Source organism: Schistocerca serialis, chromosome 6, assembly GCF_023864345.2.
Source record: "Schistocerca serialis cubense isolate TAMUIC-IGC-003099 chromosome 6, iqSchSeri2.2, whole genome shotgun sequence".
NCBI lineage: Eukaryota > Metazoa > Arthropoda > Insecta > Orthoptera > Acrididae > Schistocerca > Schistocerca serialis.
In genome coordinates this window covers 560,585,610-560,601,137 of record NC_064643.1, presented here as the reverse complement: position 1 = coordinate 560,601,137, position 15,528 = coordinate 560,585,610, and the positions used below count along the sequence as shown (strand labels likewise).

General features: G+C 42.1%; 1 protein-coding gene across 1 annotated transcript; it reads left to right on the top strand.

Moving 5' to 3' along the window:
• The first annotated feature begins 5,684 nt into the window (after positions 1-5,684).
• LOC126483971 (peroxiredoxin-6-like) lies at positions 5,685-9,439 on the top strand. Its single transcript, XM_050107271.1, has 4 exons — positions 5,685-5,824; positions 8,452-8,608; positions 8,720-8,937; positions 9,130-9,439. The coding sequence occupies exons 1-4, from the start codon at positions 5,742-5,744 to the stop codon at positions 9,332-9,334; spliced, it is 663 nt and encodes a 220-aa protein (XP_049963228.1). The 5' UTR covers positions 5,685-5,741; the 3' UTR covers positions 9,335-9,439.
• Positions 9,440-15,528: the final 6,089 nt, after the last annotated feature.

The following is a 15,528-nucleotide window of genomic DNA, read 5'->3' as shown; positions in this document are numbered from 1 at the left end:
TAGTCAGTTGTTATTATTATTCTCGTATTGACCCAATAGAACCGCGTGGGGTACACTCAATCAATGTCGCTCCTTTGTGTCCCAATTTGTTTCCCCCTTTCACAATGAAGTGTCTTTCTTTCATCAGATCACGGTGTTCCAGCCCGTTTTCTAAGTTCCCTCTGACAAACTTTCCAATCGAATATTTTTGGTCTGAATATCAGTTATTGTGCGTAAAACCTTTCTATGATTTTCACTGAAATGATCTGAAACGATTCAGTGTGAAAGTTAAGAATACGGTATATGATTCTTTTGTAAGTAGGGCTACCTGGCTGCCGTTTACAGTTTATTAAATAGCAATATAACAGCGAACATAATTAGCCTTTCATGTTACTCACGTAACTTGCACAAAGTTAGTATTTTTTTAACTATCGATGCCACCAAGATTTATACAGCGTGTTACAAAAAGGTACGGCCAAACTTTCAGGAAACATTCCTCACACACAAAGAAAGAAAATATGTTGTGTGGACATGTGTCCGGAAACGCTTACTTTCCATGTTAGAGCTCATTTTATTACTTCTTTTCAAATCACATTAATCATGGAATGGAAACACACCGCAACAGAACGTACCAGTGTGACTTCAAACACTTTGTTACAGGAAATGTTCAAAATGTCCTCCGTTAGCGAGGATACATGCATCCACCCTCCGTCGCATGGAATCCCTGATGCGCTGATGCAGCCCTGGAGAATGGCGTATTGTATCACAGCCGTCCACAATACGAGCACGAAGAATCTCTACATTTGACACCGGGGTTGCGTAGACAAGAGCTTTCAAATGCCCCCATAAATGAAAATCAAGAGGGTTGAGGTCAGGAGAGCGTGGAGGCCATGGAATTGGTCCGCCTCTACCAATCCATCGGTCACCGAATCTGTTGTTGAGAAGCGTACGAACACTTCGACTGAAATGTGCAGGAGCTCCATCGTGCATGAACCACATGTTGTGTCGTACTTGTAAAGGCACATGTTCTAGCAGCACAGGTAGAGTATCCCGTATGAAATCATGATAACGTGCTCCATTGAGCGTAGGTAGAAGAACATGGGGCCCAATCAAGACATCACCAACAATGCCTGCCCAAACGTTCACAGAAAATCTGTGTTGATGACGTGATTGCACAATTGCGTGCGGATTCTCGTCAGCCCACACATGTTGATTGCGAAAATTTACAATTTGATTACGTTGGAATGAAGCCACATCCGTAAAGAGAAATTTGCACTGAAAAGAGGATTGACACATTGTTGGATGAACAATTCGCAGAAGTGTACCCGTGGAGACCAATCAGCTGTTGATAGTGCCTGCACATGCTGTACATGGTACGGAAACAACTGGTTCTCCTGTAGCACTCTCCATACAGTGACGTGGTCAACGTTACCTTGTACAGCAGCAAGTTCTCTGACGCTGACATTAGGGTTATCGTCAACTGCACGAAGAATTGCCTGGTCCATTGCACGTGTCCTCGTCGTTCTTGGTCTTCCCCAGTCGCGAGTCATAGGCTGGAATGTTCCGTGCTCCCTAAGACGCCGATCAATTGCTTCGAACGTCTTCCTGTCGGGACACCTTCGTTCTGGAAATCTGTCTCGATACAAACGTACCGCGCCACGGCTATTGCCCCGTGCTAATCCATACATCAAATGGGCATCTGCCAACTCCGCATTTGTTAACATTGCACTGACTGCAAAACCACGTTCGTGCTGAACACTAACCTGTTGATGCTACGTACTGATGTGCTTGATGTGTAGAGCAATGAGTCGCATGTCAACACAAGCACCGAAGTCAACATTACCTTCCTTCAATTGGGCCAACTGGCGGTGAATCGAGGAAGTACAGTACATACTGACGAAACTAAAATGGATTCTAACATGGATATTAAGCGTTTCCGGACACATGTCCACATAACATCTTTTCTTTACTTGTGTGTGAGGAATGTTTCCTGAAAGTTTGGCCGCACCTTTTCGTAACACCCTGTATAAAAATAATAGCGAACCCAGGTATGCTGCCCGCATCTCGTGGTCGTGCGGTAGCGTTCTCGCTTCCCACGCCCGGGTTCCCGGGTTCGATTCCCGGCGGGGTCAGGGATTTTCTCTGCCTCGTGATGGCTGGGTGTTGTGTGCTGTCCTTAGGTTAGTTAGGTTTAAGTAGTTCTAAGTTCTAGGGGACTGATGACCATAGATGTTAAGTCCCATAGTGTTCAGAGCCATTTGAACCCAGGTATGCTTCGAAATTGCTAAATTTGAATGGAACTTGAATATACGTCCTAATTTCGCCCTCCCCCTCTCTCTGTCCACCACCTGTGCCCATATCCTCCCCCCCCCCTCTATCTCTCACCATCTCCTCCATCCCCTCTCTCTGTTCGTCTCCTGCTCCTCCTCCTGCTGTATATGCCCCTTTCCTCACCTCACCCTCTCCGTCCATCTATCTCTCACCTTCTCTGATCTTCAACCTTGTTTATTCTTATTTCCAATGAAACCTTCATGGCGGTTGAACTCGCTTAACAATCGGTTGGTTTCATTGGTACGAGGGTTATGGGAGACCTTTCCCGCTGCTGGATGTGAGTGGATAGTACCTTCAATGATAATATTTTACATAATTTTAATCTGTCCTGTACTCGTAATCAAAACTTGTATTGTATTGATCTGTATGTGAACCGGGAACCTAGAAACGACGGAGAGGCTCCGTCCCCGCCGCAGCCGCACGCAGTAGTCCACAACCCCACGACGACTACCGCAGTCCACTTCACCCCTCCACCGCCCCACACCGAACCCAGGGTTATTGTGCGGTTCGGCCCCCGGTGGACCCCCCCCCCCCCCCCCCCCACGGGAACGTCTCACACCACACTAGTGTAACCGCTACGTTTGCGTGGTAGAGTAATGGTGGTGTACGCGTACGTGGAGAACTTGTTTGCGCAGCACTCGCCGACATAGTGTAACTGAGGCGGAATAAGGGGAACCAGCCCGCATTCCCCCAGGCAGATGGAAAACCGCCTAAATACCATCCACAGACTGGCCGGCTCACCGGACCTCGACACAAGTCCGCCGGGCGGATTCGTGCCGGGGACCAGGCGCTCCTTCCCATTCCGGAAAGCCGTGCGTAGACCGCTCGGGTAACCGGGCGGGCTAATCAAAACTTACTGTCAGAAAGAAAACGGAGCCACACAGTTTCACAGCACAAGATTTTCTTTCTTGTAGCCGACTGAAATAGAAATTCTGAACATTATCGCTTAAAAAAATAAAATGGCCCCTGTCAGTTTGAACGCTTTGCTGACAACGTTTCCCCTACATACAGTACACATATATTTATACGTCATTTGTGTTTTAAAAAATGCTACATATGTCTGTGCGAACGTTTATTAGAGTACTGTCTAAAATTATGAAATAAATAGCCTAAGTCTGTCCAAGTGTTTATTTCGTGTTGTTTAAAATTTTAATGTAAACTGGTCAAGAATTTTAGAGACAGTTTACGCGCCAACTGCCTCACCGCAGTGGCAACACTGGTACCCGTCAGATCACCGCATTTTAACACTGTCCGGCTTGGCTACCACATGGATGGGTGACCGCCCGCGTGCTCCTACCGCTGTTCGTGAGCGGGATACACTCTGCCCTTGTGAGGCCAATTGAGGAACTACCAAGTGGTTATAATTAAAATTTGCCTAGATTTCCAGAAGGCTTTTGATACCGTTCCTCACAAGCGACTATTAATCAAATTGCGTGCATATGGAGTATCGTGTCAGTTGTGTGACTGGATTCGTGTTTTCTTCTCAAAGAGGTCACATCTCGTAGTGATAGACGGTAAATCATCGAGTAGAATAGAATTGATATCTGGCGTTTTGCAAGGTAGTGTCATAGGCCCTCTGCTGTCCCAGATTTACATAAATGATCTCGGTGATAATCTGAGCAGCCCCCTTAGATTGTTTGCAGATGACGCTGTAATTCACCGTCTAATAAAATCATCAGACGATCAGTTCCAATTACAAAATGATCTAGAGAGAATTTCTGTATGGCGCGAAAAAAGGCAATTGACACTAAACAATGAAAAGTGCGAGGTCATCCACATGGGTACTAAAAGAAATCCGATAAAGTTTGGGTATACAATGAATCGCACAAATCTGAGGGCTGTCAATTCGACTAAATACCTAGGTATTACAATTACGAGCAGCTTAAATTGGAAAGACCACATAGATGATATTGTGAGGAAGGCGAAACAAAGACTGCGCTTTGTTGGCAGAACACTTAGAAGATGCGACAAACCTACTAAAGAGACAGCCTTCATTACACTTACCGTCCTCTGCTGGAATATTGTTGCGCGGTGTGGGATCCTTACCAGGTAGGATTGACGGAGGACATCGAAAAAGTGCAAAGAAGGGCAGCCCGTTTCGTGTTGTCGCGCAATAGGGGCGAGAGTGTCACTGATATGATACGTGAGTTGGGGTGGCAGTCACTGAAACAAAGGCGGTTTTCTTTACGGCGAGATCTGTTTACGAAATTTCAATCACCAACTTTCACTTCCGAATGCCAAAATATTTTGCTGAACCCACCTACGTAGGGAGAAATGATCATCATAATAAAATAAAACAAATCAGAGCTAGAGCGGTGTTCCTTTTTCCCACGCGCCATTCGAGAGTGGAATGATAGAGAAGTAGTATGAAAATGGTTCGTGAAGCCCTCTCCCGGCCACTTAAGTGTGAATTGCAGAGTAACCATGTAGATGTAAATGTAGATGTAATACGTTGTAACAAGGAAACTAATTACCGTCCGAGGACCAAAGTTGGTAATATTAATGTAAAGGACACGGGTAAGAGAAACAACGCAGAGTCAATTCAGCTGAAACACTTTTAATGTGCTGCTACGTTACGTCATACCATTACATACCGGTACCATTACTTCTACAGAAGGGACTCAATATGGTGCCCATCAGTGTCCAGAAGATCTGAAAGCGCGGGATTGCATTCTTCATAGCAGAACGAAGCACGTCCGTAGGTGCGCTGGCTACCTCTCATGATATGCTGCGATTCAGATCAGCACATGCGTGAATGTTCCCCTGGTAAATCCTGACCTTCAGGTAGCCCCACAGCCAGAGAGGTGCTGCTGGGTTTGTAACCGGTAGACTCGATCAATACATGAATATTACGGAAATAGTTCGTAAACTGAAATGGGAACCCCTAGAGAAGTCCTTCCCGCGAAACACTGTTGAGAAAGGTTGGAGAACCGGCATTTGCGACAGACTGCAGAACGATTCTACTGCCACAAATGTACGTCTCACGTAAGGACGCTAATACAAGATGAGAGTCGCGGCTCGAACGGAAGCGTACAGTTGTTTTCCCTTCGCTCCATTTGCGGGTGGAACAGGAAAGGGAATGACTTCCACCATGCACCATATAGTGACACATAGACAATATATGTAAACGTAGATGTGGCGTAGAAGCAGGAACAAGCGCCTGTTGTTTTGCTTCCGCTGGAAAGCAGTAGTTCTGGGGTGGGCTTGAGGCAGGCCTTGCGTATCACAGTACGAATGACGCAGTGATTTCTGGCCGGCTAGCAGCACGGGTGAAGAGCGCCGCGCGCAGCGTTCTCGCAGTGATTGGCCGATAGCAGCACGAGTGCTGGGTGACGCAGCAGGGAGCGCGGCAGATATAAGCAGCGGCCGCAGCCTTCACAAGTCAGTCTGCACACCACCGACCAGCAGTACAGAGGCACAGAGGCAGCAGCATGAAGCTCGAGAGCATCGTACCCAACTTCAAGGCGCCCTCCACGCAGGGGCCACTGGACTTCTACAAGTGGAAAGGCGACTCGTGAGTACTCCAGCTGCAATACTCACATTTCTGTTTGTTTCACCTTTCTACGGAATAACGCTATTTTTGTTTCCCACGACGTCATGCGTCTATAAAACAATTATCTGCAGTAACTAGTTTCTGTTCCTGTGTGTTCCACTTCGTAAAAGTAAATGAGTTTTCAATCTTTTAAAACTAATTCCCTAATGTTGTTTTCGTGGTCTTCGAAACGGAAATTGGTTCCTCTCCTCGCTAATACAATCTTTTTGTTTCTGTAAAACTACTGCAACACTTGAACCCCAGTCTTCACCTAAAATTTTATCCCTCACCCAGTCCTCTGTTACTAAGTCAAAAACTGTGTTATGCTTAATGTTTTCATTTGTCAACCTACGCCTTCTTTTAATCAAGTTGTGCCTCTATTCAGTATCTCTTCATTAGTATTCCGATCTACTCATTCAACTTTCATCGTTATTCTGTTCCACCACAGCTTATATTTACTTCTTGTCTGTACTGTTAAGCGCTCGTAATTCTGTTCTATATAAGGCTAAATTCAGTTCATTTGCTTTCAGAAGCAATTTATATTAAACGTTACAAAGTCCTCTTTTTCAGAAAAGGTTTTCTTGCTACTGTCAACCAATGCTGTACATCCTCTTCACTTCTGCCATTGTCAGTTACTGTCGTGGGCAAACAACAAAACTCTTCTACCTTTCTATCTCTCTACTCATAAGCTAATTCCCCCAGAACCACCTGCTTTAATAATACTAATCTTTTGTTGCTATAATCTATATTTTTTCGGAAGTGTGGCAACTACATTTTCCTTTATTTTCTTTCTTTGTTCGTGTAAATGTATACCTGTGAATTCAATACCCTTGCTAATGTGAAGATTTCGTTTGTCGTCTTACTACCGAAATCTCTCTTTCAAAAAGCTATGCTCCCAAGAACTATCTTCGTCAGCTAGTCATGTCTCCCAAAGTGCAAACATTTTTAGCCTTCGCTGACTGTTTTTCCATCTGTCGTCTTCTCCATGTTCTGTTTGCCACACTCATAACTTGTACTTCCGCCTCCTCACATACTACGTGGCATAATTTGTAATTAAATTTTTTTCATAGGGTCGAATTGCAATGGCAAAATATAAATTCACTATTAAAGCTCCTGAAACAAGTTTATCTAGCACTAGCAGTTACCGTAATTGTCTCTAGGTTCAAATGGCTCTGAGCACCATGCGACTTAACATCTGAGGTCATCAGTCGCCTAGAACTTAGAACTAATTAAATCTAACTAACCTAAGGACATCACACACATCCATGCCCGAGGCAGGATTCGAACTTGCGACCGTATTGCCTCTAGGAAATGGTTTTTCTACCACTAGTTCCTACAGAGAATCTACCAGAAGCGCCACCATTCTATGAGTTCATACTATACCATAGCGCAATAACCGATGTTTCTGTCCGTAGCATTAAATTTCGTGTACTATACCTGCCGTGTCATAACTAAAGAGAAAAATCAAAAAGTCAATTTTTTTGACCACTCACTAAGATTAACAGTGACGTAATTTTCTAATGTGAATCGTACTGTTATTTTTACAGGCATTAAACTTTTACGCTGATTTCGCTTGCTAATTATAAAACCCATAATACTGTCCTCAGCCACACTGATTTTGCAGAAATAAAAACGAATCACATATTTTATTTAATTGTAATGTTTTCTAGGTGGTTTCAGTAAATCTAAATCTGAACTATTATAATGTATGAAACTCCAGCGTACGTGTGGAGGATTTATAAACTTTAAAAGTCGATTATCAGTAGCTTTCCAGTAATTATTAATGTAGTTAACAGAACATTCCCCGTTAGTTTCAGTAATATAATTAGTGCTAATAAATGGGCAGTCCTCTAAGTTTAATACTACGAAATCAGTGAAATTCCTCCTGCCTTGTAGAGTAGTTGAAGATTTGATCTTATATCAGGAATACACGTTTTTGCCCTGGATATCCAGGTCATTGTAAAATGGAGTATAATTCATAGGAGCCCTTTTCCTACAAGTCACACAGCGTGGCCACATTATCTTCCTTGCTCAGTCATAACTTTCTGAAGCAGCTATATTTATGGGAAAATCTATATCGTTCACAAACATCCATAACCCATTTCTCGTATATGTTACTCTAAACCAATGCTGAATAATTCGTCTCACAAATAATCATTCGTGAATGCAACTTTCAAGGAGAACTAATTGCTTTAAGCTGTTACAATGTTTATAATGAGTTTCTAGAGGGTAAGTGCTTTTTCTTGTTTGTTGCCAAATCTTGTGTAATGGAAATGGGAATAAGATTAAACAAAATGAATAGGAATATTATAACTACTTGATGCAGTACCTAGTAACATCTGTACAACATTTCCCTACAATTACATTTAAAAAATAACGATTAATTGGCAATGGTGCCCATTTGTTTTTCGAACAAAATCTACAAAACTTCAGCGATCAAGTTTCTGATTATATAGTAGAAAAAAGAACACCCCGAAAAATAAATTCTGTTTATGTTATCAAATAACGATTAGGTATTCAGTCACATGAACAATTTGAAATTGACAATAGAACTGTGGATTAGAATGGTAGACAAGTTTAACCTGTATATTTGCACCTTTGCTCCACAGGTGGTGTGTTCTCTTTTCGCATCCAGCGGACTTCACGCCAGTGTGTACCACAGAGCTGGGCCGCATCGCCGTCCACAACCCGGAGTTCCAGAAGCGAGGAGTCAAGCTGCTGGCGCTCTCCTGTGACAAGCTCAAGGACCACGTCGACTGGGTCAATGTGAGTGTTCCACACTACTGGCTTAAACTGATAGCATTATGAGCGAGATGAGATCCATAATATCTCCACATTACACCAGAGTTCACCAAATCACACCTGTTCTGCCTACAGGACATCAAGTCGTACTGCAAGGACATTCCCGGCGACTTCCCGTACCCCATCGTGTCCGACGAGACGCGCGAGCTGGCCGTCAAGCTGGACATGATCGACGAGCGCGACAAGGACAACGTGGAGAAGGCGATGACGGTGAGGGCCATGTACGTCATCGGGCCGGACAACCGGCTGCGCCTCTCCATGGTGTACCCCGCGTCCTGCGGCCGGAACGTCGAGTGAGTGCCGCTATTCACTTTCTAACATAACCTACATGCATTACAGGGTACACGAAGCTTTATAATCAACAATATGAATCCACACACACACACACACACACACACACACACACACACACACACACACGCACACACACATGTACACTGCACTCTGTGCATGGTTGATGAGACTCGTCTCTGCTGGTGTTTCAGTGAGCTGCTGCGCGTGATCGACTCCCTGCAGCTGACGGACCGGCTGAAGGTGGTGGCCACTCCCGCCAACTGGACGCCCGGCACCAAGGTGATGATCCTGCCGCACGTGCCCGACCAAGACCTGCCCAAACTCTTCCCTGGAGGCGTCGAGCGCGTCTCCATGCCCTCCGGCAACAACTACGTACGCACCACCACCGACTACTGAGATACTACAGCTATCTCTCAACTCATTTGTACATAGCTTCAGATCAATCTTGTAAATCATTTATATTTTTAAAAGCAAATAAACTATCTTGTACCGTGACTGTAATCATGAGTTGTTTATCACGAGTTCGTCTGATTAAATCTGGAAAGAATTAACGCTGTTCATTTGTAGGTACCATGAAGGCAATAATGCCTTCAAAAGACGGAAGTAGAAGAAATGCAAATGAGACTATGGTAGACCAATATAACTGATGATCATTTACAAAAATTTCTTGTGTTTTGGTGTTACAGTCAGGAATATCAAATTCACAAATTACATCCTACAGCTTCTGTTGAAGCAACTGGGAATTTTATACACAGACTCGTAGTACATTTATTGGCTCTGAGCGCTATGGGACTTAACTGCTGTGGTCATCAGTCCGCTAGAACTTAGAACTACTTAAACCTAACTAACCTAAGGACATCACACACATCTATGCCCGAGGCAGGATTCGAACCTGCGACCGTGGCGGTCACACGGTTCCAGACTGGAGCGCCTAGAACCGCACAGCCACTCCGGCCTACATTTATTCACTGACGAAATTTGCTGTTAAGAATAGCGTACAATCCGGCCCAGTAACACTTGAATAATAAAATACGAGAATTAGAAAATAGGTGCACTTCCCTGTTGTGAATCTAAATGTGGTACAGAAAATAGCATAATATACGGACATAGAACTCTTTAAGTATTTTCCCATGGAAATAAAATGTTTGAGAGACAACATAAATGATTTGATATGTAGGTTGAAGTTAGACTACTTCTACTTAACGTTAATAGGGTTAGTAGTCAGTTGGTAAAGCACATGCCCAGAAAAGGGGTCATCGGACTGAATCCCTGTCGAACCATGGACTTTTTTCAGTCTGTCTTTAAGCTAGCCTTTTTGTATCAATGATGTGAACATTGCCTAGCAACAACCCGTCGTTCAAATAACTTGAGAAACTGTGTGTCACATTTCCCTAGTAGTATGACTTGGGTAAATTCGGGACACACAACTCGCTGAAATGGAGACCAATTGAAAGACGCTCCAAGCCGTTGAGCCACATGGAATTATTCTTCTCCTGAACAATTCATTTTACTCCTGATCTGATGTAATTACATTTTGCTGGAGATATACTGAGTCTCCACTTTATCTTTGATAACGATTACAGCTGAAGTAACAATTAAAACTTGTGCCAAGGCCAGGACTTGAACCCGAATCTCCTGCTCATTAGGCGCATGTGTTTCCAATACAGCACCCTGATGTTCTCTCTAACAGGCCCATGCCCTCCCATACCAAACTTCAATTAATATCTCAACCCGTCTTGATTTTCCCTTTCTTAAGTCTTCAGTACTACTGAGGCACAACTACTACTACGTCTGACTGATGTTAATTAGAAATAACTTAATCCATAGGAGATTAATGGTTGTAAGTAGCCAGTTACAAATATGTACATGGTGGCATTTGAGTATACAAATAGAAGTAAAGCTGTCCCCAGTCCTAGGGTTGGTTTGTGTATGTTGAAATGTCACTTACTGACTTAATAGTATATGAGATTATAATACTACTGGTCCGCTCGTTATACTGGCATGCAATTTACCTAGTGACGACAAGGTTTATTTTTGTCACGAGGCAGTCACGTATAACTCCACTGTGGTAGTAAATTTGCCGAATATGACCTACACTTGCAGTAATTGTTACTATCTGAGAGCAATTTAGACAAGTGGCCGAGTAATACCTAATGGTTTTGGCTTATCGAACTTAATACCAACGTTACTTAAGGACACAGAAAGTGACAGATCCAATTTAGAAAATGTTTTAGCTAATCACATTTACTCAACTGAAATAGAATACGGTCGCCAGGCTAATTAGGCATAGAAATGTAAAACATTTTTTAAAATAAACAGCGAATAGTTTTGATGAAAAAAACACAATCTGTACTTCTTTCATACAGAAGTGCAGCGAACCCTTTTTCAAGCAGACAAGTAGAATAGTGGATATTAATAGTTTAAGTAGGAAATACAAGTTCTCACAAACACCATTGACACTTTAGCACTCATAAACAGTAAACACTTTACCTGGCATAATTTATTTCATCAACAATAAAAGTGGAAATCAATGTTAAACTAAAAATAGACATGGACCTAGTCCTATTTCATCAGATACTTTCTAAACAGCACAAATTTAAGTAAAATTCACTTGCAGTAAGATTTACACATTCGTTAATAAGCAATGTTGTAACAGTTTTCATTAGTAAAGGCACTCACAGTAACTTTACCTTCAGTAAGAAAAACAGTAAATGAGGGCTCACAAGCTGATATTACACTTTTCGTCACACACAGTGTGCACAAAACTCAACATTAACTTCAAATGCATTTAGTATATTCATTAATCAAGTAAGTGTATGCATTTTGAGCAACTTAAAATGGGGGACCCTTTTTCTTGAACATCTCCATAAAACAATCTGAAAACATAATTATGAGCAAACTAAAGAAAGCAAACTTTGGAATTACTCTTTCACAACTTTCATTCATCTTGTATGAATTTTATGACAGTCAGTGCAGAAGTTCTTTCCAACAGTATTTTCAAATTTGGGTATAAGATCATTTACTTCTAAATAACCTCAAAATCGTGTGGCCTATTTGTCATCACCACAAACATTAATATTTTCAGACAGAATTAAATCAGTTAATTCTCATAACACTGACGCTTTGAACTAAAGCAATTCGATTACTGGGGAGGCTTTCATAAAAGCAACATTTACTTCCTCCCTCAACTTCAATAAAATCTACAGTAATTTTAGGCAACCTTTTAGCATTCAGGTTTAAGCAAAAGTAATTAAACACCTGTTTTTTCACCAGTTCTCATAATCAGGGTACTCGGAAATTACTGTTTGAGAGGAGTGTGTCCTAAGAGGTATCATGATAGGAAACAAATCAAGGTTGGTACACAAATTTAACATGAGTTACCTTATATTTGCACATACTTTAGCAAATGTGCTGATCGATGTACTTTACAAAGATCTGACTTTTCCTCTCTGCTGAAGTGATTGCTCAATGTTGGTGGCGAGCACATAACAACAAGTGTATTCATATCTTTTGAAAAATCCTTTCATATCTACATATTAACAATTCAACAAAAAATATATATATTATTAAAGTCATCCTCCTCCAAATGAGGCAAAGTGTTTAAACAGTGAAGAGAAAACATATTATATATCTTTCTATATCCTTCCAGCATATCAAAGATTACATATAAAAGAAAACATACTTTATACAAAGTATAATTAACCAGAAAAAAATATTTGGTATATTAACTATGATGTTACAAGATTACTTAGGCAAATTTCTAGTTGTTGTGATGAGTGGTAACTGGCTCTAGATGTAGAAAAATCTAAGTTAATGCACATGAATAGGAGAAACAATCTTGTAATATTCCAATACAGTATTGATGGCGAGCTCTTAGATGCAGTCACGTCTATCAAACATCTAGGCATAACGTTGTAAGGCGACATGAAATGGAAAGAGCACGTAAGAAAGGCCAATGGTCGATTTCGGTATATTGGGAGAACTCTAGGAAACTATGGCTCGCCTATAAAGGAGTTCACATGTGGAGCACTTGAGCGACTCATTCTTGAGAACTTCTCGAGTGTTTGGGATCCCCATCAGGTAGGATTAAAGGAAGACATTGGAGCAGCTCACAAGTTTTTTGATACCTGTAGTTTCGATGAACACGCGAGTATAGTGAAAATGCTTGTGAACTGAAATGGGAATCCTTCGAGGGAAGAGGACGTTCTTTTCGTGAAACACTGTTGAGAAGGTTTGAAGAACCGACTACAGAACAGCACTACCGCCGCCAACATGCATCTAGCCTAAGAACCACGAAGATTAGCTAAGAGAAACTAGGACATTTGAGAAAGCATATAGACTGTGGTTCTTCTGTCGCTCCGTTTACGGCTGGAACAGGAAAGGGAATGACTTGTGGTACACGTTAGCCCACGTCACACCGTGTGGTGCCTTAAGGAGTACGTATGTAGATACATACTGCGCAACGCAATGTTTCTATGGGCGTGCTCCTGTGGGAAGTGCTATGTTTTTGTCTCGCTCCGAGCTCTGCCGTCTCGAAAGATCTCGTTGACGGGACGTTAAACCCTAATCTTGCTTCGCTCCTTCTTCGGTCTTCCGAAATGAGTGGCTAATTAAGAGTGGTTGTAGCAAGGTGTAGATATGAACTTTGGTCATGGTGCGGTTTGGTATTTTCGCATTAATGTATAATTCCCAGAGGTGAAAGAGGCGATGGGTGACAGCAAAGCGGGAGTGAGGACGTCAGTACTGACCAGGCATCGGATGCTGGACCTAGCGATTGATGCTCTGGCATTTGCCCAGATTGTCTTCGAGCCACGCCACACTGCTAGGCTGTCCCAAGAGGAATGGGCAATATTCCATGTTATGACAGAAACGCCTATTCGAAGCAAAATTGTCTAGTAACTGTGACTCTGAAAGGCATAGCTTAAGAACTACGAGAACTTCTTCTACTTCAATCTCTTTGCTTTCTATGTCTTGAAATTTGAGAGGTATGGATGAAAAGAAAAAAAAACAAAAACAAAAAAAACCTGTAAACATACCTTAAGAGATATGAGCACTTGTTCATATTCGCTACTGTTAAACACTTCTGTTTTATTGAAGAAGTGCTCATAGTTTGGAGCCCATGTTTACTAGACAATTTTTTCTTCTTTTTGACCATACTACCTCCTCCCAAAATGTGGAAAGCAAAGAGCTTGCAGCAAAACAGATTTGTTTCACTGTATCGAAGACGGAGAAGTACTCGTAGCTCTTTCTTGATTCATATGATAATTCCTCTCATATCTCTGAATATTAACTATCCATCCTGGGATACGCTATAGCCGTACATATTATACAAATGGATGTGTCTGTGTGTGTGTGTGTGTTTATGTATGTCCCAAATCCCAAATATCCTTCTAAAAGCTAGACCGATCTGAACCAAACTTGGTACACATATACGTTACTGTCAGGCAACAGTGTCGATGTATGTTCCAAATAACCTTCTAAACCATGGGACGGAGTTCAACCAACCTTGGTGTACATTTCCCTTATTGTCAGGCGGCAATCGCTGTCGGAGTAAGAACCGCCTACCTACCATGTTTCAGGAGATAAGACGTCATAAACAATGAGACGCGTAGAAAACTGCCGCATTGCGCATTACGTTTAAATTTATTGTTTCTTTGTTACTAACTCTATTCGCAACATATTTCGCATAATGTAGCCACATATGCCGCTGATTTTAGCTACAGAAATACGTCATCTACGACACATAAAAATTCAAGAGATATGACATCATAAAGACTGAGATGCGCGAAAAAATGCCGTATCATGTCTCGAGTTTTAATACAATTTGTTCTTTACTACTAAGACACTCGTACAGTCGAGTCAGTTCAAGGAAATTCGTGACCAGCACTTTTGACAACCCTCAACTGCGAAGCGCAAACGGCTGTAGGCGAAAACGATAGCCGTCTATGGAGCTATGAAGAAGCGTTGCCATAGAGATGTCTACAAAATCGCGTTATAGACAAGCAAAGCAGTTGTGCTTCTACATTTTTACCTTCTGCATATTTCTTCGTACGACTACTTCCCAGTTTCAAAGGTGTTTTTTTACGAATAAATGGAAATGAATTTTTTTCGATATTATGCCAAAAACACAGTTCATTTGTCGTCTCCGTTTCTAAAGGAAAATTCCCAAAATGAATTCCCGGACAATGCCAGGTATCTCAGCTAGTATTTTTATACTGTCAGTGCAATCATTTGTTCAATTTACGTGTTCCACATCATAACGTTCATCGTGAATATGATCTAAGAGACATTCAACTGGTTAACTGAGATTATGACCCAGAGAGACGACGTAGTAGTTAAGATACGGGACTCCAATTCGGTTGTAATGGGTTTTAAATGCCCGTCTTCCTGCCTAAATCGTGTGGATCTACAACCACTTGATCAAGCGAAATTTATGGCTGTATAGATGATTTCTTGGTAGGGAGGATGCAGCATTATATCTTGGAGAGTCATCGACAGATGTAGAAATAATTACTGTCTCCCCCCCCCCCACTCAGGGAAATGTGTTTGGACCTTTGCTGTTCATGTTGTATATTAATGACCTTGCAGAT

Bases quoted from the DNA above. Each gene is read 5' to 3' on its own strand.
- LOC126483971 (XM_050107271.1), top strand. From the start codon at position 5,742: ATGAAGCTCGAGAGCATCGTACCCAACTTCAAGGCGCCCTCCACGCAG. The intron at 8,609-8,719 runs GTGAGTGTTCCA...TTCTGCCTACAG, and splicing joins ACCACGTCGACTGGGTCAAT to GACATCAAGTCGTACTGCAA. The intron at 8,938-9,129 runs GTGAGTGCCGCT...CTGGTGTTTCAG, and splicing joins TCCTGCGGCCGGAACGTCGA to TGAGCTGCTGCGCGTGATCG.